General features: G+C 37.5%; 1 protein-coding gene across 1 annotated transcript in view; it reads right to left on the bottom strand.

Annotated features, from left to right (window-relative positions):
• Nucleotides 1-3,821: 3,821 nt before the first annotated feature.
• ANKRD31 (ankyrin repeat domain 31) overlaps nucleotides 3,822-27,043 on the bottom strand; it is a gene marked incomplete at both ends in the record, with an annotated part of 108,541 nt that continues 85,319 nt past the window's right edge. The window contains 4 exons of the mRNA XM_080705076.1: nucleotides 3,822-3,967; nucleotides 16,185-16,287; nucleotides 22,859-22,999; nucleotides 24,194-25,184. Coding sequence (XP_080561202.1) covers nucleotides 3,822-3,967; nucleotides 16,185-16,287; nucleotides 22,859-22,999; nucleotides 24,194-25,184 — 1,381 coding nt within the window. The remainder of the gene's footprint in view (nucleotides 3,968-16,184; nucleotides 16,288-22,858; nucleotides 23,000-24,193; nucleotides 25,185-27,043) is intronic.

Raw genomic sequence — 27,043 nt, forward strand, 5'->3', positions numbered from 1 at the left:
AGCCTGGAGGTAGAAGGGCTTCCAGGAACCCTAGTACCACCAAAAAAAAAAAAAAATAGATGAATGGGTGCAAAATTATGGGAAATACACACAATGGAATTCTACTCAGCAATAACTAAGAACAAAATCATGTCATTTGCAAGAAGATAGAAAGACTTGGAGAACATTGTGTTAAGTGAGATCAGCCAAGCACAGAAACAGAAGGGACATATATTTTCTCTACTATCCCCAAACTAGGCAATATTAGGGATACCAGAGGAATTCCAGATAATGGAGGGAAAACCTCAGCAAAGCTAGAAAGGAAGGGTAGGACAGAAAGAAGGCCAAGATTGATTAATGGAGGAGCTACATTTGAATATGTGTATAAGTGTGAATGTAGCATGGTTAACCTGGACACTCAGTGTTAGAGAAGGAAGGGGAATCATGGGGGAAGGACACTAAGTACTGTGTGACTGTATGCCATTGCCAATATGATCCACATTATGATGTGAGACTATATAGTGTACCAATAAAATACAATCAAATTTTTAAAAATCAGAGAAAAAAATCCGAAGCTCCCGTCAGCATCTTGAAGACAGGGCCAAGATGCTGGACCCTATGTTGTCTTCCCAATATGACTATGCCAATTAAAGTTCCTTTTCTGCCTTTTTTGTTTATTTTCTCTTTTTGGTTCTAGGGATTGATAGCAGGGGCGTTCCACCTCTGAGCTAGACCCTCAGCCCTATTTTATTTACTTTGAAACAGGATCTTGCTAAGTTGAGGAGGGCCTAAGTTGCTGAGGTTGGCCTTGAACCTATGATCCTTCTATCTCAGCTCCCAAAGTACTGGGAATACAGGAGAATGCCTCCACACACAGAGGTCTTTTCTGCTTTTCTTTTAAAAAAGTGAGGACACCAATCAGATTAGATCAGTGGCCAATTTAATGGCCTCATCTTAAGTCACCTGTTTAAAGGCCCTGTTTCCAAATAGTCAGTCTGAAGTAGGGAGGGTTAGGACTTCAACATATGCATTTTTGGGAAAGAATTTAACCCATAACAGGGATGAAAAAAATTTCAGAGTCAGAGACCATTGGGAAGTGAAATTGGAAAGTTACATCAGTAACAGACACTAGGTTACCTTGAATGCGGAGTTTGGGTTTTACTCTTGGAGCGGCAGGGAAGCAACATAGAGCTTTAGAATAATTTTTCAGCAGTATGCCATGGATATTTTATAAGGGAAAGAGCTAGAGTAAGAGAACTGGATTAGGATTGTTATTGCATATGGTCTACATAGACACAAATAAGGACTGACCTCAGGAGAGGAGGATGAAGGGACTGAATGAAAGAGAGAAGATGTATGCTTAGACTCAAGCAACCAGGACAGTGGAAGCTTGGGCCATAGTAATTTATCATTTTAAAAGAAGTATTATTTTAAATATATTCATATAATAGGATTATATATATTCATATACTACATATTCACATAATAGGGTTATGAAGTCTAGGACATCAGGGTTCTGGCTATGTAGCACTCAGAACTAAAAGTCTGAAAGGAAATAGGTCCTTGCTGGGGTATGGAGGATCCTGAAGGTGTCCAAGAAATCAGTTTTAGCTGGGTGTGGTGGTACATACCTGTAATCTCAGTACTTGAGAGGCCCAAACATGAGGATCACAGGTTTGAGGCTGCTTCAGCAACTTAGTGAAGCCCTCAGGAACTTAGTGAGATCTTGTTTCAACATAAAAAATAATAACATGATTTGCATTAAATATTGTCCAACAACTTGCAATTTCACAGACACAATACAGTTAGTACATATATTTTCAAACTGCTCATATTTTAAATATTTTCTTAAAGAATAAAGCAAAATATACTGCCCAATCTGGATTATTTAAGAATCAGAAAAATACAGTATTCTAGGGAAATTATAATAGAACAATAAATATCTTATAAATTCTCAAGCATTACATATAGTTATTGAATTCTGAACATTTTCATCAGACTCTTGAAGGAAAAAAATGATATATTGTCTTTATACTTTTACTAATAAAAAACTTTCTAAATGCTTTTTTTTCAGATAGTCAATTTTTTATCTGAATAGAAATAACATATACATACTATCAATTTCAAAGGTTGCCAAAGGGTACAGATAATTAAAAGAAATATTTCTTTCTTCTCAGTTCCCCAATCGTATAATTTCTTTCCCCAGAGTCAACTGCTAACCAGTTCCTTTTATATTAGTCTAATGATATTTCCTAATTATTCATTCATTCCTTCCTTCCTTCCTTTCTTCCTTCCTTTCTTTTCCTTTCTTCCTTCCTTCCTTTCTCCTTCCTTCCTTTCTTTCTTTCTTTTCCTTACTTATTTGTGGTATTGAAAATTGAGCCCAAGAGTATTCTACCTCCAAGCTACACCTCCAGCACAACTTTAATTTTGTTTTGAAATGGTTTCACTAGGTTGATGAAAATCTCACTGCTTGCTGAGGCTGTCTTCAAACTTGCAATCCTTCTGTCTCAGCCTTTCAAGTACTGGGTTTACAAGCGTGCTCCACCATGCCCAGCTATATGATATACATTTAAAAGAAAACATCCAGAAGCAACACTGTATCCCTAAAAAAAATTCTAGCAGTTTTTATTGCAATTTTGACTTCTCTATCCAAGTGAAAGAGAAGATAGAATAAGGCCACCAAATCTGAGATAATGAAGGATAAATGAGGAATAATTTGGTTATCAAAGATTGAGAGCATTAAGGAAACTTTCTTAAAGAAAGCTTTTGAATATATCTTTTTTTAATTTCTTCATGACAATATAGCAGAGTCAAAGGTAGGTGAAATATATCCTATTTAAAATAATCAGACCCCAAGCCGGGCACCATGTCACACACCTGTATACAGTCCTTGGAAGCCCAAGAGAAGGATTGCAAGTTCAAGGCCAGTCTCAGCAATTTAGAGACAACCTGCTTCAAAATAAAAAATAAAATATGGATACGGGTATAGTTCAGAGGTAGAATGAGCCTGGGTTCAAACCCCAGTTTTATAAAAAAAATAATCAGACCTCAAAACAATACTTGATTCATTTTTTAAGATTTAGCACAATTATAATCTTATCTATACTAATATTATGAAACTTAAGGATCATCCATAATTTTACATTTTAATTTTGAGATAAAATTCAAAGTAAATGAGGGAAGATACTGAGACTTGACATTCTGGTTTTAAGTAGATTCCCTTTACCTGGGTCTTTTTTTTTTTTTTTTTTTTGGTGGTACTGGGGTTCCTGGAAGCCCTTCTACCTCCGGGCTACACTCCCAGACCTATTTTTGCATTTTTATTTGGAAACAGGGTCTCCTAAGCCAGCGCGCGGGGCTAGCTTCGAACCTGCGCGATCCTCCTGTCTCTGCCTCCCAAGCGCGGGGATTACAAGTGTGCGCCACCACGCCCGGCTACCTGGGTCTTTTTAGGGCCAATTATCCATGAATCACTCTTATGTGTGAGCCATACCCACATAATTATTTTCCTTTCCATACACATATTTCCTTTCCTTAGGAAATAACTATTATTTATATAGAGAGGTATTGACTGAAAAGACTAGTTTTAAGTTGTTAGTTAAAAGAAAGTCAGAGAGCCAATACAACCTATTTCAGAAATATCTTTATTTCAATGACAAGAAAGGCATTAAACTTACCCTAACAGTGGTAGAGTTATATTTTTCTTATAACAGGAAATATACATCGTAAGTAGCAACTTGTAAAATGTTTTTTGAAGTAGGCTGACCACACAAATAAATCAGCTGTTGATAAACAAGAATAAAAACAAATTCCTAATAAATTAATAAGAAAACATGACATTAGAATGTTAGTTCTTCACATTCCACATAGAACTTCCAATGCTGATCCATTACATGGGGTGGGAGAAATTCTTGATCGTTGATCAAAAGTATTTCACTGATTTGCAGATGATGTGGGATGTTTTGAATTGGTTCTCTGGAAGTGCCTATTTAAAATGTATCAATAAATTAAAAATTGCCTTTTAAAATGTATGATTTAAATTTAGTTACTAAAAATCCTAGAATCTAGTGAAATCTCTGTGAAAGAACACATAACTGGTTTTCTAACCAAGACAGAAATTTTATTCATCCTATTTTTTTGTACCTGAGAGAAAGTATAAACCAGCACTGGCTGACCTTGGGAGAGAGCCCTGCTTATAGTCTAAAATAAAAGCAAGAAAAAGATAAGGGCTGCTTTTTTTTTTTTTTTTTTTTTTGGGTGGTACTGGGGTTCCTGGAAGCCCTTCTACCTCCGGGCTACACTCCCAGACCTATTTTTATATTTTTATTTGGAAACAGGGTCTCTTAAGCCAGCGCGGCTGGCTTCGAACCTGCGTGATCCTCCTGTCTCCACCTCCTAAGCGTGGAGATTACAAGCATGTGCCACCACGCCCGGCAGGGAGCCTTTCAAGGTTGAACAAGTCCCTCTGTGTCAATTTCCAGTAAATTAAGAATAAAATCGCTGTGAAAATTAAATGAAATTTTACATGTATAATGCTTAGCATATCAACTGGCATATAGCAAACAAATGTCCAATAAATATTAGCAGCTATTATTATAAATACCACTCATTATTCATTAATGAAAATAGTGTTAGGCTGGAAGATGGATGGCCAATTTTCCAGTCCTACCTCTGCCACACACTTAGTTTGAGCAAGTTATATCGCTGCCCTAAAACAAGTTACGTGGCTTTTCTAGACTACATGGCTTTTCTAAAGCAAGTTATATGGCTTTTCTAGACTTCCATTTCTCTGAAAGGTGAAAGGGTTGGTGATTAAAAGGATTCTTTTGGTTCTGCCAATTCAAGGGGCCTATGATCATAAAACTGGTTTCTTCAAGCATGTTGACAGTTTGAGATGGGCTATATTTATCATTCAGCAACTGAATCTTATTCCACAGATAGTATTAATATGAGTGACCTACCAGGCAGTCACATACCATGTAATCCAGAGCTTTGTTCATAACCCTAAGCAATACAAATGTTCTACATAGTTGAGTATCACAGGCAGTGATATTTTTATATCAATCTATTCTTCCTCTGGTAACCTGCCTAACTTGCCTCTGTATGCCCACCCTTTTCCACATACTTGGCCCATGTCCTTCTGGTAGAGTTATTCTCCATCAGACTTATTTCAATCTGAGCAGTAAGCAGGCATTGAGTTTTGTTCTGTGGTACTTGGGAGTGAACGCAGGGGTGCTCTATGAATGAGCCACAGAGCTACATCTCCAGCCCTTTTTATTTTTTATTTTGAGACAGTGTCTCAATGGTCTTGAACTTGCAATCCTCTTGCTTCGGCCTCTGCCTCCTGAGAGGCAGGGATTACATGCTAGAAGGCACTGATTCAGAGATGAGAATAGGATCCATTCAGAAGGAAGTGAGATGAAATGAGATTTATATTGGGTCTTTTGGGAAAGAGTCACATACATATTTTTTTTTTCTCTAGACTTGAATCTGGAAACAAGTAGCTCTGGGAGGATGAAGAGAAACTGTTGGGATGGAGTCAAAAGGAAAAAATAGAGCTGAGAAATGGAAAGAAGAGAAACTGGGTGCCTAGTCAACGTGCCTGATTCCTGGAAAAAGCTTGAAGACCTGTTCCTGGTCTTTCCTGTATGTATGTCAATAAAATTGCTTTTGGGAAGTTTGAGGCACATGTAAACATAATTCCCACACTAATAGTTTCTTTTGTAGTGCTGGGGATTGAATCTAGAGGCATTCTACCTCTGAGCTATACTCTCAGCCTTATTTTATTTTTTTATTTGGAAACAGGATCTTGCTAATTTGATATGAACCTCACTGAGTTGCTGAGGCTGGTTTTGAACCTGTGACACTCCTGTCTCAGCCTCCCAAGTACAAGGATTATAGGTGTGTGACACCATGCCCTGCAATAGCTTTGTTTTCTATAAAAGTTGGGGGTGTAGAATAGTCTCTTAAGAACCCCCCCAAAATAAGTCTTTAAATTTATTTCAGCAAAAGTTCAACAAAAAGTTGGCTTAGTTTCATAATATAAGCACTATCACACTGATCTTTTCCTCCACAAGACACTGTTCCCTACTTTAGTTATGATTTGAAAAACTTAATGCAGCTCTTATAGTTGATAATCTAGTCTTAATTTTTCAATATTCAAGCATGTACAAATACCTTTATAGGATTGATATTCAGAATCAAAATAGGTTGAAAGGTTTGTACATGTTTTAAAATTTAAAAGGTCCTGCCATCCAGCTATTCCAAAGATTCCTGGGTATCTTTCCAAAGGGACTGAAACAAAATTATAATAATATATGAATAATATATGCATATCCATGTTCATAGCAGCACAATTCACATTAGCCAAATTATGGAACCAATGTAGATACCTATCAACAGATGAACAGATTACAAAATTATGGAATGTACAGACAATGGAATTCTACTATATTTATTATTATTTATTTATTTTGTAGTATGGAAGATTTAACCCAGTGGCAGCCTACCTCTGAGCTATACACCAGCTTTATTTTTTGTTTTGAAACAGGATCTCACTAGATTGCTGAGAATTTTGCTAAGTTGCTAAGACTGTCCTTGAACTTGCAATCCTCCTGTCTCAGCTTCCCAAGTACTAGGACTACAGACATGTGCTACCATGTCCATTTAGAATATCTTTCAGACTTAATGTCCTATAAAATTTCTAGGACTGTAAAAGTGCCTATTAAAGATTCTATCTGCTTTAATTTGATCTGATGTTAATCAGAGCATGGTGTGAACTAGGTAAAGAGTTTAATTTCTGTATGGATCAAAACTCTGCTCCCAAATTATATTCCTATTTCACTGGGTACCTTCATGGAAATATGTTTAGTTAAATCTGGTGTTCTGAGAGAGAAAGCCACAATTTCAGGTCTTGATAACCTTAACCCTAACCCTACTCCTAACAACAAATCTTCAGCATTAGTTCTAAAATTTCTATACACTTCAATATTTAACTTAGCCATTGCTTTAGAGAATCATTGCTTATAGTTATTATTCTGAAAAGAATAAAATAAGGTTTTATTTGGTTGTTTTGGGCCATGTCTTGCTATGTTGCCCAGGCTGCTCTTGAATTCCTGGGCTCAAGTGATCCTTTCACATGAGTCTCCTGAGTAGCTGACACATATGGCTTAAAATAATCTCAAGATATCCGGGCGTGGTGGCGCACACTTGTAATCCCTGTGCTTGGGAGGCGGAGACAGGAGGATTGCGCAGGTTTGAAGCCAGCCGTGCTGGTTTAAGAGACCCTGTTTTCAAAAATAAAAAAAAATATAAAATAGGTCTGGGAGTGTAGCCCGGAGGTAGAAGGGTTTCCAGGAACCCCAGTACCACCAAAAAAACCCAAAAAAAACCAAAAAAAAACAAAACCCTCAAACTCAAGATAGCTAATTTTTGTTACTTTTTAATACATCAATATTTTAATATATACATATAAATATAAGCACTATCATTTAGCAACACAGTAAATGGCTACTGAGAGTAGATATAATACTTCTGCTTATTGATTTCTACAATGTTATGTGAAACTGCTAACAAAATCAGTAAGTTCACAATTTAGTAATGAGTACTTAATTCATTTTGAGGAAAACTGGTTTTAATAAAGCACAGATTTTTGAAACAAGGTCTCACTAAGTTGCTGAGGGTCTTGTTAAGTTGCTGAGGCTGTCCTCAAACCTGTGATCCTCCTATCTCAACCTCCCAAGTATTGAGATTACAGGTATATGCCACCCTCCTGGATACTAGCATTGTTTAGAGACAATCTGAGCTCTCTCCCAATCGGTTATAAAGAACTAACAGAAAGGGGATACTTTAGGCCCAGTATCTCTCTCCTACTCTTTCCCCAGGGATGCTCAACCTCTGAGTACATTCCTTACCCTATTTTATTTTTTGTTTTGAAACAAGCTCTTGCTAAGTTGCTGAGGCTATCCTCAAACCTACAATCCTCTTGTCTCAGCCTCTCAAGTACTGGGATTATAGGTAAGTGACGGTGTGTCTGGTTTTCTCTCTTTATCGTAAAGTCTATATGGTGTGATGATTCTAATTTTTATATTCTACCTAGAAGTTATTCACAGGGTTCTCATTGAAAGGGACAGGGAAGGGCAGCCAAAATCTCACTTCTGTCTCAAGTCAAGTTCACTGCCAGCATACATTTTCCAATTTTCCTATAACCATCAGACTTTAGGAAAACTACTAGTGGCTCTAGAGTAGAAGGAGGCACTTCTGATAAATCCATGGAAATGAAGCCCCATCAACATACGTACTTCACAAAGCACAGTAGTGAGGTTACCTTGCCTTTTCTTACAAAGAAGCTTCATTTCCATAATGACTAGACTGGGAGACCATTGCTTAGAACACATCTGTTCTCATCCCTCTAATCTTATCTCCTGCTTCTTTTCCTCTACTACCTCCACTGCCCTGGGTCTCCAAACTCCTTCACATGACATTCCCAACCCACCTCCTGCAGCCTGTGAAGTACTTTCTACTTCACCAGGATCCTGCACCTTTTGCTAACCACTACTTCTAGCCTCTAATTTTCATTGTTCCTATCCATAAGAAAATACCCCACAGAGCTGGGTGGTGGGGGACCATCAAAACATACACACATCCCCACATAAGTAAATGTAAGAATACAACTACTTGTTTTCAAATTCATGTTTCCAGTTTGACTTTCTTCTTCCTTCCCTCCCTCCCTTCCTGCCTCTCTTTTCTTTTCAGTACTGGGAGTTGAACCCAGGGGCATTCTACCTCTGAGCTACACCTCCAGCCATATTTTTTATTCTTTATTTTGAAACAGAGTTTCACTGTGCTGCAGAGGGCTTAAATAGTTGAGGCTAGCAGCAAATCTGCAATCCTCCTGTCTCAGCCTCCCAAGTACTGGGAATGTACTGGGATAACAAGTGTGAGCCACTACTACCGGCTCCAGTTTGACTTTGTAAGGAACAAACATTTCTAGGTTGATTTGTTACATAACATTGTGAGCTCCAAAATTATTGGAATTATTTCTGGCAAATAACATTGAGCAAAGTTAGAACCAAATAGCCTTAATAATTTCTTTTCTTGAAGCTGAAAAGAACTTTGTTCCATGTCTACTTGTTCTTACCAAGAAACAAGAATAACAGTATATAATATTTTAAGAATTGTTTTTTCTTTCTTAAAAATGACACATATATGTGGTTTGCTATTTATACTTTGAGTAAGTTAAAAATATTGTAGGCAATATTATTAATCTCTGGGTCTATTAGTAATGGTTATTGTCCAGTGGAAAGATCTTAGGAAACCTAAGCTATTGTGATCTGCAGTGGTATGAAATAAGAGATAAGACACTCTCTAACACCAGGAACACACACATACACACCTGCATGCTCACACACATGTTATCTGATAATATCTGCTGTTCATTCACATTCGTCACTGTGGGGAGGATTATGTGAAATAGTGCTCAGAGGGCTTGTTCTACTTAAAGGAACCCAAATACTGCTTGGCTCTCCAGCCTGATTGGAAAAAAAAAAAAAAAACAGAATTTGAAGTCACTTAATCATTTCTTAGGTTAAATAATTATTTTCTTTAAAATGATAACCAAATACAGGTGTACTGGAGCAGGCTTGTAATCCTAGTACTTGAGAGGCTGAGACAGGAGGATCTTAGGTTTGAGGACAACTTCAGTAGTTTAGCCAGACCTTGTTTTATTTATTTTTTATTTATTTATGGTGGTACTGGGGTTCCTGGAAACCCTTCTATCTCCAAGCTATACTCCCAGATCTATTTTATACTTTTATTTAATTTGGAAACAGGGTCTCATAAGTCAGCGCGGCTGGCTTTGAACCTGAGGAATCCTCCTGTCTCCACTTCCCAAGCGCAGAGATTACAGGCCTGAGCCACCACTCCTGGTGCCAGACCTTGTTTTAATATGAATAATAAAAAGGGCTGGGGGTATAGCTCTAGCTCAGAAGTAGAATGCTCCTGAGTTCAATCATTAGTACTGAAAAAAAAAAAAAAAAAAAAAAAAAAAGATAATCAAGAGCATCTACTGGTAGCTCTGTGACAAGTTCTCCATCAGGAATTAGAAAGACAATCAATCTATCTGACTGGGGGCTAGGAGCCCTTATTAAGTTTTAACTTCTATCTACCTCAGATTCCATAAGCAAAGTCAATGGCCTGTGAGATCTGAAAACAAAATTTCTAAATAGTAGCAACTGGTACCATTTAGCCCAACTAGAAAAACAGACACTGAAGTGGATGTTTTGTTCTTCTTGTTGGCCTTCACCTCTATCAAGGGCTATACAGTTACAAAACTATTAGCTCCTGTGGCGCGCGTGTGTGTGTGTGTGTGTGTGTGTGTGTGTGTGTGTGTGTGTGTGTTACTGGAGATGGAACCCAGGGGCCTTCTTCCTCCGGGATATACTCCCAGACCTATTTTATATTTTATTTGGAAACAAGGTCTCACTAAGTTGCTGAGAGCCTCACTAAAGAGCTGAGGCTGTCTTTTGAACTTGTACAATCTTCCTGTCTCAGCCTCCCAAGTACTGGGATTACAAGCTTGCGCCAGCATGCCCGGTGTTAAGAAACTATTCTACTCATGCAAAAGGTGGGGAGAAATAAATCTTCCTCAAGTAATGATCATCAACAGTAGATGTTCTACAAGTCTCCTTAAACTGAGTTGCTGGGTTCATGACTAGGCAAAAGAATCAGTGCATGCAACTATTCACATTATCTATCTGCCTGGAGTAACACTTCAAAATGACATGCTAAACCCACATAGAGGTGACTGCCTGTAATCCCAGCTACTTAGAAGGCAGAGGCAGGGGGACTATAAATTTTTTTTTGTGTGTGTGTGTGTGTGTGTGTGATACTGGGGGTGGAACCTATACTCCCAGACCTATTTTATATTTTTTAATTTGGAAACAGGGTCTCACTAAGTTGCCGAGAGCCTCACTAAGTAGCTGAGGCTGCCTTTGAACTTGTACAATCCTCCTGCCTTAGCCTCCTAAGTGCGGGGATTACAAGCGTGTACCACCACACTTGGGTAAATTTGAGGTTATCCTGGGCAACTCAGTAAAACCCTGCCTCAAAAAAATAAAAGAGCTGCCAGGCGTGGTGGCGCACGCTTGTAATCCCTGAGCTTGGGAGGCGGAGACAGGAGGATTGTGCAGGTTCGAAGCCAGCCTTGCTGGCTTAAGAGACCCTGTTTCCAAATAAAATATAAAATAGGTCTGGGAGTGTAGCCCAGAGGTAGAAGGGTTCCATCCCCAGTACCACCAAATAAATAAATAAATAATAAAATAAATAAATAAATAAATAATAAAAGAGCTGGGGATGTAACTCAGTTGTAGAGCACTCCTAGGGTCAATTCCTAATACTACACACACACCACAAAGACATACTAATTTGGTTAAAGATATTTTTCTTTTTGATTATTTAAATATTAAATATTTAATTATTAAACATTAAAATATTTTTACTTAATAGAGCAAGAGCAAAAATAATCAGATTTGTTCTTTTAGCTGATGGCTTCTGAAACATGATTTATGAATTCTTTTTCATTTAACCCATTTTACCTCTCTCATTTCCATCAAATATAAAATCCTTCAAGATTCACTGATGCATGTGTATGGGTTTGTTTAACTCTAAAATTTTCAGACTCATACTTTCTGAATTTATTCCTACATTTCTACATTTCATTAGGACTATGAAATAAAATTTAGTTTACTCTGGTTATAATGGAAGTTTACATATTTATTCTCATCCTAATGGGCTCTTTTTGTTAAAAAAACACTTTAAATATCAAATGTATTATGTTTATTTTCTCACACTAACCACTGTCTAACTAATACCAGGTGAGTGTCTGCTATAGTTTGGATTTTTTTTTTTTTTTTTTTTTTTTTTTTTTGCAGTACGGGGGATTGAACCTAGGGGCATTCTTCTGTTGAGCTATACCTCCAGCCCTATTTTATTTTTTTTATTTTTTTTATTTTTTTATTTTTTATGGTACTGGAGATGGAATCCAGGGGCATTTGCCTCCAAGATACACTCTCTGCCCTATTTTTTTTATTCTTTATCTTGAAAAAGGTTTCACTAAGCTGTGTACCGCTGTCTGTGAACCGCGATCCTCTCGTCTTAGCCTCCCAAGTACTGCTGGGATTACAAGTGTGCACCACCATATCTGGTTACTTTTCTTTTTGGGGAGTGGGGGAGTACTGGGGATGAATCCCAGAGGCCTTCTACCTCCAGGCTACATCCTCAGACCTAGCCCTATTTTTAAAAATTTTATTCTTTATTTTGAAACAGAATTTTATTAAGTTGTGGGGGATCTTACTAAGTAGCTGAGGCTGGCCATAAACCTGCAATCCTCCTGTCTCAGCCTCCCAAGTACTGGAATAATAAGCGTGTGTCTATAGGCCTGGCTAGTTTGGATCTTCAATGTTCCCCTTAAACGTCTATGTGCTAAAGGCTTGGTCTTCAGGGGGGTGCTATTGGGAAGTGGTAGAACTTCTGAGAGGTAGGCCCCCAGTGGGTGGTCCTTTGGTCATTAGAGGACATGCCCATAAAGGGAGTTGTGGGACCTTGACCCCTTTTCTTCTCTCTCTTTTGCTTACTGGCATAATGTGTTGCTCTACCATGTTCCCTCCAGGATTTGCTGCCTCAGCACCACTGACCCAAGGCAAGTGGATCATGGACTAGAACCTCCAAAACTGTGAATCAAAATAACCTTCTCTTTATAACTTGATCATTTCAATCCTGACTATCAGGAGTTAGCATGAGACTTCACAAGTTTAAGGGCTCAGGCTCAAGACTTTCCTCACTTCAGATACTAGTTGTGAGTATCAGGTCCTGGGTTACCTACACTTCTTCCTGACTTGACTATAAACTAGAGGGTTTCTAAAACATCCCCCATCCAAGGGAGAATTTTCTAAAATGACTCACATAACTGAAGAAAGTAGTTTACCTACTATTACCAATTTGTTTGTTTGTTTTTTGTTGTTTATTTGTTTTTGTGGTACTGGGGATGGAACCCAGGGGCATTCTACCTTCAAGGTACACCCCAGCCCCCCCATTTTTTTAGTCTTTATTTTGAAACAGGGTCGCACTGAGTTCACAAAGGGCCTCACTAAGTAGCTGAGGCTGGCCGCAAACAGTGATCCTCCTGTCTTTGCCTCCCAAATGCTGGGATTACAAGCATGTGCCACCACACCTGGCTCGTTTTTTGTTTTTTTATTTTTGCTTTTAAACAATGGATACAACTCAGGAATAGTCAAATAAAAGAGATACACAGGTTAGGAGCTTCCACATCTTCTCTGGGCATGCCACCCTCCCAGCTCTCAATGTGTTCAACTACCCAGAGGCTCTCCAAACCCTGTAATTTAGTAGTTTTTATGAAAGCTCCATTAAGCAAGCATGATTGATTAACTCAGTCTGAGGCCCTCTCCTCTCTTTGGAGTCTAGAGCTGAAAGTTAAAGCTGCTAATCGAGACTTGTCTTTGTGGTGAACAGATTCCATCCTGGAGCTATTTAGGGGTCAGTCAAGAGTTGCCTCATTAGAAAAAGATGTTCCTATCACCCTTATCTCTTCTGAAATTCTAAGAGCTTAGGGGCTCTGAACCAAGAATGAGGGACAAAGACTACATTTTTTTTTAATGACACCACAATTCTAAATAAAAAATATAATCCAAATTAAAAGCAAAATGATCAACAATTACTTCAGGATCCTAAAGGGAAAATATAGTAATGGAAATATTATATGATCTGATGCTTAAAAATAAATTAATAATTTTATGTAATTTTACATTGATAAGATCAAAAGGCATCTATGAAAACTGTACTATAAAGAAAATATATATGAAGTATAATTGCTTATAAAACTACATAAAATCTCACTCTTAGGGGAAAACTGAAATCTAATAGGTTTCTTAAGCTAATTGGGTTTGGAGTGCTCAATTTTACATATGAAGTGTTCAGGTATTCGTGCATTTGGTTGTGCAGAAAGAACCTCAGAATGCTACTAAAAAGAAGCTCCCAAATGGCTTGATGTATATAAAATAGCAAAGGGCCTGGCACATGGCAACTGCTCCACAAATACAGTTTCTTCTCTTTTCTTCCCTATCAATATATGTATTCTCTATGAATTAGGTCAAAAGGATGCTAATCATGATACCAGAATGAAAAGCTATGATTAAAATAATGAAAAAGAGTCAAGTTATAAATAAGAGCTAAAATAAACACTCTGCACTGTTATCAGGCCTCCATCTTTCCTTAGGTTTTTATTTCTTAATCACATAAAACAGAAGCACCTTGCCAGGTGTGGTGGCACATGCTTGTAATGCCAGTACTTGGGAGGCTGAGACAGGAGGATCTAGGTTCACAGATAGCACTCAGCTACTTAGTGAGGCCCTCTGCAACTTAGGGAGACCCTGTTTCAAAATAAAGAATTAAAAAATTGGGTTAGGGGTGTAGCTTGGAGATAAATGCCCCCATGTTTAATCCCCAGTATGCAAAAAAAAAAAAAAAAAAAACAAAACCCTAAAACAAAAGCACCTGCAAATGTTTGTGCTGTATTACATAGTAGGGTGTGTGTGTGTGTGTGTGTGTGTGTGTGTGTGTGTGTGTGTGTGTGTTTACTGGGCAATGAACCCAGAGGCATTTTACCTCCAAGCCACACCCTTGGTCCTATTTATTTATTTATTTTTTATTTTTTGAAGTATTGGGGATGGAATCCTGGGGCACTCTACCTCTGACCTATACACCAAGCTTTTTTATTCTTTATTTGTTTTTTGTTTGTTTGTTTGTTTTTGGTGGTACTGGGGTTCCTGGAAGCCCTTCTACCTCGGGCTACACTCCCAGACCTATTTTATATATTTTTTATTTGGAAACAGGATCTCTTAAGCCAGCACGGCTGGCTTCGAACCTGGGCGATCCTCCTGTCTCCGCCTCCCAAGCGCGGGGATTACAAGCGTGTGCCACCACACCCGGCTTTTTTTATTCTTTATTTGAAGCAGGGTCTCACTAAGTTGCAGAGATCTTCAATAAGTAGCTGAGACTGGCAATTCTCCTGTCTCAGTCTCCCAAGTACTGGGATTATAAACATGCGCCACCATGCCCGGCTATTACATATACTTTAACAGAGAAAGAAAGCACTATAGTCCTGAAGAAAACTGTCTTTAACGACTTTTAATTACAATATATTATCAGTAGGTCAAAGAATTTAATTAAAACCTGGTAAAACATTATTTTCCTGGAAAATCATGTTCTATTTTCAAATGAAAAAATGATATCTACATAAATATGGAATCAGTGTTATTAAGTTATGGCTTGGGAAAAGAAAGAATTCAGATGATACTTTTTTCTTTTTTGCTTAGATACATTTAGCTTAATGTGTTTTGAGAATCCTTATACTATGGAGACAAGGTACATCAATATGTAAAACTGGCTTCCAAGTAAATAGTGAAATGTTATTCATCTTAACAGAATATTTAAAAAATAATGCTGTGAAAATATGTCACTATGCCCATATATGATCATCACAAACCATGTAGAACTTTGGGAATGTTACTTTCTCTCCTTCTAGTTTATATTGAAACAAATGAGTTTATACTAAGTAAAGATTCCCTCAATAATACAGAATAGCAATTAGAGCCAAGAAGGCATGAAGAGATTCTTGGGAAGAAGAATCACAGGTTTAAAGCCAGCCTCAGCGACTTAGTGAGGCTTTCCACTACTTAGTGAGTCCCTGGATCAAAATTAAAAGAATAAAATAGGGATGGCAGTGTAGCTTGGAGTTAGAATGCTGCTGGGTTCCATTCCCAGTACCACAAAAAAGGTTATATATGATACATTTATACAATATATTCAGAACAGGTATATCCATTCAAACAGAAAGCACACTGGTACTTCCGAGGTACTTGAGGGTGTGGAGAATGGAAATAACTGCTGAATGGGTAAAAGGTTTCTTTTTGGAGTGACGTGAGTATTTTGATATTATATCAAAGTAGTGATTGCACAACAGTGTTACTGTACTAAATGTAAAAGTGGACTTTTAACTTCACAATGGTTAACTAAAATGGCGAATTGGTTAATTGTGAATTTCACCTCAATGAAAAAAAGGCAAAATAAAAGAGTAGGTCTGAGTGTTTTGCCCTACAACTAAGAAGTGAAAATCGCGCTGTACATACCTGGAAGACAAACTTGATGTTGCTGAGGAACCATGTTTGGTTCTAGAGGCACAGGTACTTCCTCAGATGTATACTTTAAAAGCTCCTTCCCAAGATATGTTACCTGCACATAATTGAAAACAAAAACTTAAAAACCATACATTCTGTAAGAAGTAAATACACCTATCTCCTGCAAATTATAATTTTTATAAGATTGGTTGCTATACATCAAACTCTAGCTGATGACCAAATCCAGCCTACCACTTTTTTTTAGTAAATAATATTTTATTAGAATACAGTGATGCTCATTCATTTACTTAACATCACTGACCATGTTTATGCTACAATAGAATTGAGTAGTTGCTTCACAGACTATGGGCCCACAAACCTTAAAATATGATTTACTACCTGGCTTTCTAAAATTTCCTTAATTCTATAGAAAAAATTATTGACCATATTATATATCATTCTTTTACCCATTCATTTATTTAACAACCATTAATCTAGCACCTGCTACTTTATAAATTTAAAAAATTAAATTCCCTTAATAAAATTAAGCCATAAAAGTAACCATTCTTTTCAAGAAATCAGATATCTAGCTGATTACATTAATAGCATTTCATGTCTGTACATTCATTCTTTAAAAGTTGTTTGTGAACTTAGATATTGTTATCAGCCCAAAAGGTCAGAGCTTAAAAATAACTGTACAAGAATGCGCAGGGCTGAGTCAGACTGGCAAGTACCTACTAGAAATATTCTGGGCCAAAGGACCTTTGGGTCCTCTACTCTAAGGTCTAGGACAATCTAACAATATACCTGGGCTGAGTTCATTGTGGATAAAGAGCATCAAGTTTCAACTGAACATCCCTTCCCTTAGGATTTCTTCTTATAACCGCTAAGCTTAAGTATTGACCCTCCTCTAGCCTCTTATAATTTCTGTGCTCCTGTTTCTGTCACAGCATTTATACCGTTCAAGTAAAATTGTTTTGGACTTCCGGGAAGATGGCGACCGAGAAAAGCGGGGCTTAAGAGCCCTGCTAACAACCAATCTCCATTACCACAAAATCAGTGCCTTTCATAGCCAGAAAACACCATCACCAGAGAAACAAAAAAATCACCAGGCTCCAGAGAGAAAGCGGACTGACAACAGAGCTCAGAGCCACAGAGGAGATACACTGGCCTCACGCCCGAGGCCGTGGCAGCAGCGCCATACTGCTGGTGGCAGCGGCGACTTCACCGGACGGCTACAGCAAGCCGAGGTGAGCCGCTGCAGAACAGCCAGGCGGGATTTCTCGCCGCAGGTAAAATCTAAAGCTCCCAGTGGCTGAGCTCAGCACACGCTGCAGGGATTCAGAGTGGAAATCAAAACCAAGAAGAAATACGCCAGCCTCACGGGCGAGGGCGTAGCAGCGGCGCCATATTGCCACCAGTGGCAACAGCAGAGAATTCACCGAATCCAGTACAGCTACATCTGTGTACTCAAGAACAGTGAGTCAAATTGCGGGCCACAGAGGAGAAATCCCAGTACTGTACTCCCTGGGACTTGACCCAGTGGGGGAGGGGCGGTGGCAGAGATATCACACCATAGGAGAACGTGCAACCTGGCACCCCCCACAGTCTAAAGCAGCCTCTATCGACTCTATGGGTCGGAGACTCTGTGATACTCCAGTAAAGGAGTAGTGAGGTCTGAGATACTACAGACTCGAGATCCAGAACACTTTAAGTGAAGTCATAGTGACCCAAGGGAAGAACCCAGAGAAGGCACAAACTTCCGAAATCATGGGAAAGAGGAATAATACTGGAGCAATGAATGCCCACAACCCCACAACATCAGAACCCAATAAAACAGAAAATCAGAGATTTCTAGAAGATCAAATCAGGAAAATAACTGTAGAAATAGTAGAGGTGCTTCGAAAAGAACTCAGAGCCAAAAAGAGATAAAGGATGCAATTAATGAAGGAAAGGCCTTCAATTCAAAGCACAAACAACCGATTAGACCACATGGAGAACAGAATCTCGCTCTTAGAAGATGATCATTCCAAAAATGAACGCATAGTTTCTAATCTAGAAAAAATATCCAACAGCAGGAATCTGATATTGAAGAAATATGGGCCCATTTTAAGAGAGCTAACCTAAGAATAATTGGAATAGAGGAGGGAAAAGAAAGTGAAACCAAAGGGATCAACAATCTCTTCAAGGAAGTAATAGCAGAAAATTTTCCAAACATAGAGCAAGAGGTTGATACACAGGTCCAAGAAACTTATAGAACTCCCTTTAGACAGGATCGGAGAAGAAGATCCCCACGCCACATAATTGTCAAAATGACCAATGTGGAAGCCAAGCAGAGAATCTTAAAGGCAACAAAAACAAAGGGCCAAGTGACATTCAGAGGCAAACCAATTAGAATCACTCCAGACTTCCCAAACCAAGTCATGAGAGCCAGAAGGGCTTGGAGTAACATATTCCAAACTCTGAAAGAAAACAACTTCCAGCCAAAAATTTCCTGCCCAGCAAAACTTTCTATCAAATTAGATGGAGAAATAAGAAGCTTCCATGACAAACAGCAACTGAAGGAATTTATGTCTTCAAAACCAGCACTAGAGAAAATACTCAAAGAGATTAACTACAAAGAAGAAATAGGTAACACACACCAGAACCAGAGAAGCAAGATTTTTCCATCCAACAGTCAACTAAAATTGGTTATCTGTGGAGATTCATTATTTATGTTAGTCTTTTACCTATCTCTAAATGGTATTGTTTGCCTTTATTGTTGTTAATTTTTAGGATTTCTAGTTGGAATATTAATATACCTTCAGATATAGCATTTGGAAATATTTTATCCCATTCTATTAGTAACTGTTAACTCTGTTTACAATGTCTTTGGATATACAATATATTTTTTTTTATTTTTTAGGGAGTTTGTATACTCTTCTGTTGCCTGTGCCATTGAAATCATATCCAAGAAATCACTGCCAATTTCAATGTTGTGAGGTTTTATGACTCAGATTTTCTCCTAAAAGTTTATAGTCTTAAGATTTATATTTAGGTCTTTTATCTATTTTGAGTTAATATTTGTATATGGGATTAGGTAAGGGTCCAACTTTATTCTTTTCCATGTAATTATTATGTTTCAACAATATTTAGTTAAAAGATTATTATTTCCACCACCAAATGTTCGTGGAAACCTTGTCAAAAATAACTTGACAATATAGGGAAGAATTTAGCTCTAGGCTTTTATTTAACTCCAGTGGTTTATATATCTGCCTTTAGAATAGTACTACACTGTTTCAATTATTGTAGCTTTATATGGTTTGAAATCAGAAAATATATATCTTCTAGCTTTCTTCTTTTTCAAGATTGTTTTGGGTATCTAGAGTCCATTTTCCATATTAGGATAGATTTTTTTTCTGAAAAATAAATATATAAATATATGATAGTTTCACCTAAAAAAAAAGAAAAAAATATTCTCTGGTAAGAAAGAAAGTAAAAAGAAATATTGAAATGTTATCTTTAAGTCATCAAAAGCTTGGTATCAGACAAATGAAACTGTTATGTGAGATTATCATTTTTAATTTTGGATAAATTGCTATAATACTAGATGTCAACCACTAAGCCAAGCATGGGAAGGAGGGATGGGGAGGGAATGGGGTGGGGATCGGGTGGGGGCTGACTGGGCAATGTGTGTATGTATGTCTACAAAAGTTTGTATCCCACTATGATGTATGAATACAGTGCACCAATTAAAAAAAAAAGTAAAATTGTTTTGTCTTCTTTCCATTAAATCATAAACCTCATGAAGTCACAGTCTGCATCACATTCATTTTTTATACCCTCAGCACTTCACACAGTGCCTGACATTATGGGATAAAAGACTCCGAAACCCTAACTTTTAAGGAAGATTTAAAAATTCTTAGTCTCAGTTTATGCATTTGTAAAACAAGTACATCCACTTGTGAGGATTAAAAAACAAAATGCAAAAAAGTATTTGGCATTCTGTCTAGAACATCCTGAGTGCTTATTAAATTGAACAAGGTGAGAAAGTTATAGGGGATCTACTAGGTATAGAGACCCTTTGGACTCAATCCCACAACAAAGCCTAGTAAAGGAAATGGGACATACCTGGCCTGCCAGAGTACCAATCCCTCTTCACTTGCCATGGGAAAAAGGTGAGTAAATTCTTCTAAATGCCATTTTTTATTTCTCCAAGTAGCCAATAATTACCTATATATGTTATTCCCTGACAATGTTCAACAGACTACACACTCATCAAAATGCACACTCACTATGTCTGTACCTTATCTCATGTATAAAAGGTGTATTTTGAGGGAGGAGGGGTTGGTTTTTGCCACACTGGGGATTGAACCCAGAACCCCATGCATGCTAGACAAGTACTCTATAACTATGCTATATCCCAGGCTCTCATTAAAAAAATATTTTTATTAGTCAGTACTGAATAATGTAAAGTAGTAATATAAAGTAGCTTTCACATACTACTGTAAGACATACAAACACAGCTTTAAGAAAATCTGAGATAAAACTTATTACATGGTAGAAATCATTTATTAAATAAGTTAATGAATATATTTCAAAATGAACAGACATAAGCTCACTCTAGAAACTGTGCATTTCATGTCTGTGCTCAGTTGGCTAAAGTGTAAATATAAATAGTCATTACATTTGTACAGCTCAAACTCTGAATCCTAAAAATCTCATTGGACCCAAATCTATCTCATATGCCTGGTACGACAAGGGCAGAACTAGAGGCTAGATTCTTAGGTTCGTGGACCACACGGCCTCCTGTGCTCTCAGCAGTTTTGCTATCTAAAAACCCATGTTGAGTGCCGGGCCTGGTGGCGCACGCTTGTAATTCCCGCACTTGGGAGGCGGAGACAGGACGATCTAACAGGTTCGAAGCCAGCCTCACTGGCTTAAGAGACCCCGTTTCCAAATAAAAATATAAAAAAGGTCTGGGAGTGTAGCCCAGAGAAGAGTTTCCAGGAACCCCAGTACCACCAAAACAAAAACAAATCAACAACAAAAAATAAATAAAAACCCATGTTGGTGAGGGCCAGCTGAAGGAATGCCATTCTTCACAAGATGAAAACAAGTAAGAGAGATGAAGCTGAGTGTTATTCTGTGAAGATATCTGTAGGTTGTTATGCTCTTGCTTTTCTTTTCTTTTTTTTTTTTCCGGTAGTGGGGATGGATTGTACTTCAAGTTACATCCCCAGCTCTATTTTTGAGTCTTTTTAATTTTTGAAACGGTCTCACTGAGTTGCAAAGGGCCTTGCTAAGTAGCCTCAGCTACTTAGTGAAGTCCTTTGCAACTCAATGAGACCCTGTTTCAAAATAAGGAATAAAAAATAGGGCTGAGGGTATAGCTTGGAGGTAGAATGCCCCTGGGTTTCACCCCTAGTACTGCAAAAAAAAAAAAAAAAAAAGTCCTTCCCAAGTGATTCTAATGTGCAGCTATCACTGAAAACTTTTGCCAGATCATGTAACTTTATACAGAGTGGAACCAGGAACTAAACTTGTTCTCCTGCCTCCCACCCAGAGATCACTCTGCCACATCAGAATGGTGTCTAATGGCTGGGAGGTAGCTGCTTCAAGAGAAGTCAGTGATGCCCACTGGGAGAAAGTATCCAAATTTCCTTGGCAAGACTGTGCTGCAGAGGCCCAGCTGCTTGGGTGGGAGCTATGAGTCATCTTTGTGTCTAGTGGCTCTACCATTCTGTCTAATATGGAGCAAGAACTATGGTTCTGGCATTTCATGCCTGACAACCAATCATCACTGGCCCCACACCTCTTCCACTGACCTGAGAACTATTTTTTTATATTTTTGTTTGGAAACAGGGAATCTTAAGCCAGCGAGGCTGGCTTGGAACCTGTGTGATCCTCCTGTCTCTGTCTCTTAAACGCGGGGATTACAAGCGTGTGTCACTATGCCCAGCTTGAGGAAAATATTTGAAAGTACAAGCAATTTCTGTGAGTCTTAGACTCCTTGCTCATTCCTTTTGTATTTAGGAGAAAATTTCCCTTTATTTTATTAGAATAATAATAATTTGTCTTAACTATATTGTCAGTACACTAGTGGTCCCAAATTTTCTGTATGAATTCGCTAAGACCTGAAATCTCTTTGAAAGATAAAAAGAGAAGATTAGAGACAATAGTTTCTGAAACTATACAAGGAGCAAAGTAGGGCAGGTGCAGTCAGTTGCACAGCCATGTTCATGGGAATTCTAGAATACAGAGTTGAGGATGAAAGAATGTAGCATATCACAGAAGAGATACATGAAGACAAAAACTAGCTTAGAGATCTTTCAGATTTCTTTTTTCTTTTTTCTTATGGTACTGGGGATTGGACCCAGGGGTGTTTTTACTTCTGAGCTATACCCATAGCCCTATTTTTAAAATCTATTTATTTATGTTTGTGTATAGTATTGAGGAGTGAACCCAGGGGTATTCTAACTCTAATATACACACTCAGCCCTATTTTAGTTTTTATATTGAAACAGGATCTAAGTTGCTGAGGCTGGCCTCAAACTATGATCCTCTGGTCTCAGCCACCCAAGTACTGGGATTACAGGTATGTGCCATCATACCTGGCTTACTTTTCCTTAAAAAATGTTTTATTATAAAAACCATGTATTTTTCCATTTGAATATGAAATTCAGAGAAACTTAAGAATGACCTACCTTCCTCCAAGCATAGTTCCAGGTCACATGACTGTCGCCTCCCAGAAGATCCTTGAGCCAGGTGACTGGGTTTTGATAAATATGACCATTTTCTACTTTAATTTTACCACTCAATAAAATACTGGCTTTGTGAATAGTATCCTAAAGTGAAAAACAAAACAAAAATAAAGATAAAAATTCCTGAACTTCTATTTCTAGTCATGATAAAATAATAGATATCAGCTTTGACCTAATACCTGACAAAGCTAAAATAAAAATAACAAAATATATGAGACAATGGTTTGCAAGACACTAAAGGTAACAAAGTACAATAATCCCTGGAATGAGAACTCCAATGGAACTTCCAAAAATTTACTAAAATTAGTAAGTTTAAGCAAAGTTGCAGGATAAGAGCTCAATATTCAAAATTCAATTTTTACATATTAGTAATAAAGTATAAGAAACTAAAAAATTTTTAAATGTGACACTGATGATATTATTAAAAAAAACCCATAAAACAGAATAGGAAATACAGATATTCAAACACATATGAAAAATGATTTCTTACAAAGGTGCAAAGTCAATTCAATAGAAAGAGGATACCTTTTTCAATACATGCTGCTAGACTGGACATTCAAATTAAAAAAATATAAATAAGGATCCTGCTTTGTACCATGTACAAAAACTAAAAATTGATCCTAGCCTTAAATGTAAACCTAAAACTAAAAATTCTGAAGAAAAGAGGACAAAATCTTTTTCACTTTAGGTCAGACAAATAATTCTTAAATAGGACACAAAAACCATAATTCATGAAAGAACAAATTAAAATACTGGACTACATCAAAATAAAGGCTTCTATAGAAAATGAATTTATACTTATCCATTTAGGTGATGATTTAACAGTGTACTAGTAGTTCTTGAAATTTTGGAACTAATGATGCTCCAATTTATTATTTTTATGTTGCTCTTAAATCCTTCCTACAGCAACATAAGTGACTAGTTCTAGTCTGAGGACCCAAAGGTGATGTAATAAAATGTAATAGGATAATTCTAGAAGCATGATTCCACTTGCTAAGAAGACAACGGTTGGATAGCTGGCATGGTGGGTGGATGCTAGTAATCCCAGTATCTGGGAGGCTAAGATAGGAGGATTGCAGGTCTGAAGCCAGCCTCAAAAACTTAGCAAGACCTGTTTCAAAATAAAAAATAGGGTTGTGAATGTAGCTCAGATGTACAATGTGTGTGCTTGCATGCACACACACACACACACACCAATAGCAAACTGCATTTCTATAAATATATACTATGTGAAAATGATATTATAAAATTTTCATGATTATAGAACAAATTGAATACCTGTGTTTTGAATTCCAGAACATTACTTCCTGGGTTAATTCGTCCCAGTAATATCAAATCTTTTATCTGCATACATTTCTTTTTAGGTGCATTTAAGGGCTTCTTTACAGTATGTTGAAGGTCAGACCCAGAGCAAGAAGTGATCTGACTGTCATTTGCATGTGGAACAGCAGAAACTGTTGTTTTAAGATTTGGTTTCATCTGATTTACAGTATCAGTGCTCAAGACAGAGATCCCTTGAGGTACCAGGGTTCCAGACGTCTCTCCTGGTAGGTGCTGGGAAGCTGGTTTCCTATTCCCTCTTTTAGGACCACAGTGGGAAAGGTTCTGTTCCCAAGTAGCAGTTGATGGATGTGCATCATTTTGGGTAAGTACACTTGTACATTCTGAAATATTTAATGTGCCAATAACGGCAAAAGGACTATGTAATTCATGCCCTTTGGTTGTAGTTTCTATATGATCATTTTCTCTTTGTGAATATTCTGCTTGAGCAATGAAAGCAACAGGCTGGGAGGATAATTTAATATTCTCAGTGCCATCCAAATGTCTGGATTTCAATAGCCCATCCAAGGTACAACCATTGGCATTTTGTTTAGAATTAATCTCATTTCCAGAAAATTCTTTCTTTCTCACTGACTCTGAATTTAGACAAATGTTAGCATTTTGGCTGTCATTCCGAATTCCGAGGGACAATGGTGTTTCTCGTGTACTCGCATAAGCAAGGTTGGCAGGAGAAAGTGAACCTGATTGGGACTGCACAGAACTTTCCAGACTGGTAAGCTCTTGGATGTCCTTTTCATTGGAGATGGCTGAGCTGGATGCCAACTTCCTCAAACTAATCCCAGTCAATGATGTGACATTCTCGTAGTTTTGAATTTTCTGTCTTATTTGTTTCTGTTTTTTTGCCACAACTAAAAGGCTCTTCTGTCTTGTAGCCAAATTGGCCAGTTGTTCTCTTAGGGCTCCATGCTTAAATGACTCTATGGATACCCTAGAGGAAGAAACAGAAAGAGGAAAAAATACGAATACAGTAGAAAATCTCTTCATCAGTAACATAGATGTTAAAAATAATCTCAAATTTAATCAGTTTGAGGTAAACATATGTCTGCTTTTGCAATGTATTTCCTTTGAGAGATAAATGGTTTCATTAAGGTGAGTTTGCCTTTTTTAAGGATATGACTATGTGGTTATTCACATTTATGTTCATATCATTATTTATAAGTTGTGAATCAACCCTGAAAGATAAACACCACTTGGGTCATCTAGATATCTACAAGTCTTTAGTGAGAAGGTAACAACTGGTGGTTAAGGAGGACCACCATTCTTTAGGTTTAGAGTGTGTTTACCTTTAAAGTAGAAAGGTGTATCAGGAAATAATTCAGGTTCCCTTAGCTATAGAGAAACAAGATGGCTTTGCGAATATCATGCCTCATCTACCCTGAGAAATATTAGCTCATCCAGTAATAACTGTAATTGTACTTTAAAACTTTACTGAGACACTTAAATCCAAAGGGACTGCCAAGAAAAGGATCCTGTGTACTTTCCCCAAACCAAAATTCTCAGGATCTTGAGGACTAAAGAGAAGGAAATGACTCTTCACACCTCCACACCTCTGTCTTGGCTAAACCTACTCATCCTACACTGACATTCAGGATATTTATTTCCAGTGGTTTTTAAAAATTTGGTTTCAGGGCCTACTTATATTCCTAAATATTATTGAGAAACTCAAAGGGCTTTTGTTTATATGAATTAGATCTAACAATATTTACTGTTTTAGAAATTAAAACTAAAGCCAAGTGTGATGGCTATAATCCACTATAATCCCAGTACTTGGAAGGCTGAGACAAGATTATAGGTTCAAGGCCAACAGTGTGCACTAACTTAGCAAGCCCCTCTTTCAAATTAAAAAATAAAATAGGGCTGGGGTATATTTCAGAGGTAGAATGCTTCTGAGTTCAATCACCAGTACTATAAACAAAAACAACAATAAAACCTAAGAAACATTTTAAAACAAAAAAATAAACACACATTCCATTACTATCAGGTGGCTTTGGAAAATTCCATCTTATATTCATGAACAAATGAGAGTAATTAACATACTACTATAAAAAGTATTTTTGACTTCAGACTCCCTGACATGATCTCAGAGACCTAACAGCATTCACTAGACTATGCTTTAGAGCAGCTGTTTTAAAGAAAAGCCCAGTAGACTACATGTCAAAAGCAGTAATATATGTAAGTGGAAAAAGCAATGAGAATTTTGAAATAAAATTAGTGAACAACTGGTATAATAAAATTCAAGAAGCTACATGAAACAAGAGTTCAGACAAAAACAAAGGTGTTCTCTTTACCTATATTGATATTTGAAATCTTACAGCAATATTAATAAGGATTTATACTTTTTTTTTTTTTTTTGCAAATCTGGGGATGGAACCCAGGGGCATTTGACCTCTGAGCTATACCCCCTGCCCTATTTTTTATTCTTTACTTTGAAACAGGGTCTCACTAAGTTGCGGAGGGCCTCACTAAGCAGTTGAGGCTGTCCGCAAACCGTGATCCTCAGGTCTCAGCCTCCCGGATGCTGGGATTACAAGCGTGCGCCACCATGCCCGGCTAAGGATTTATACTTTCAAAACTCAAGTTAATCAGAAATGTCCCCAAATTCCAGGTATATTATTCACCACAGGACATGAAAGGAAATTATAGCTAGACTCTCTAAAGTCCTTTAGAAAATATCCTGTAGTTACTTACCCATTTGTAGGTCAAACAAGCTCACTTGCTTGATACTGCCAGAAAAACAAGTCAGAAAATAAAAGAGCTTACAATATTTTTCCATTGGAAAGAAAGAAC

This window comes from Muscardinus avellanarius, assembly GCF_963383645.1.
Source record: "Muscardinus avellanarius genome assembly, chromosome: 1".
Classification (NCBI taxonomy): Eukaryota; Metazoa; Chordata; class Mammalia; order Rodentia; family Gliridae; genus Muscardinus; species Muscardinus avellanarius.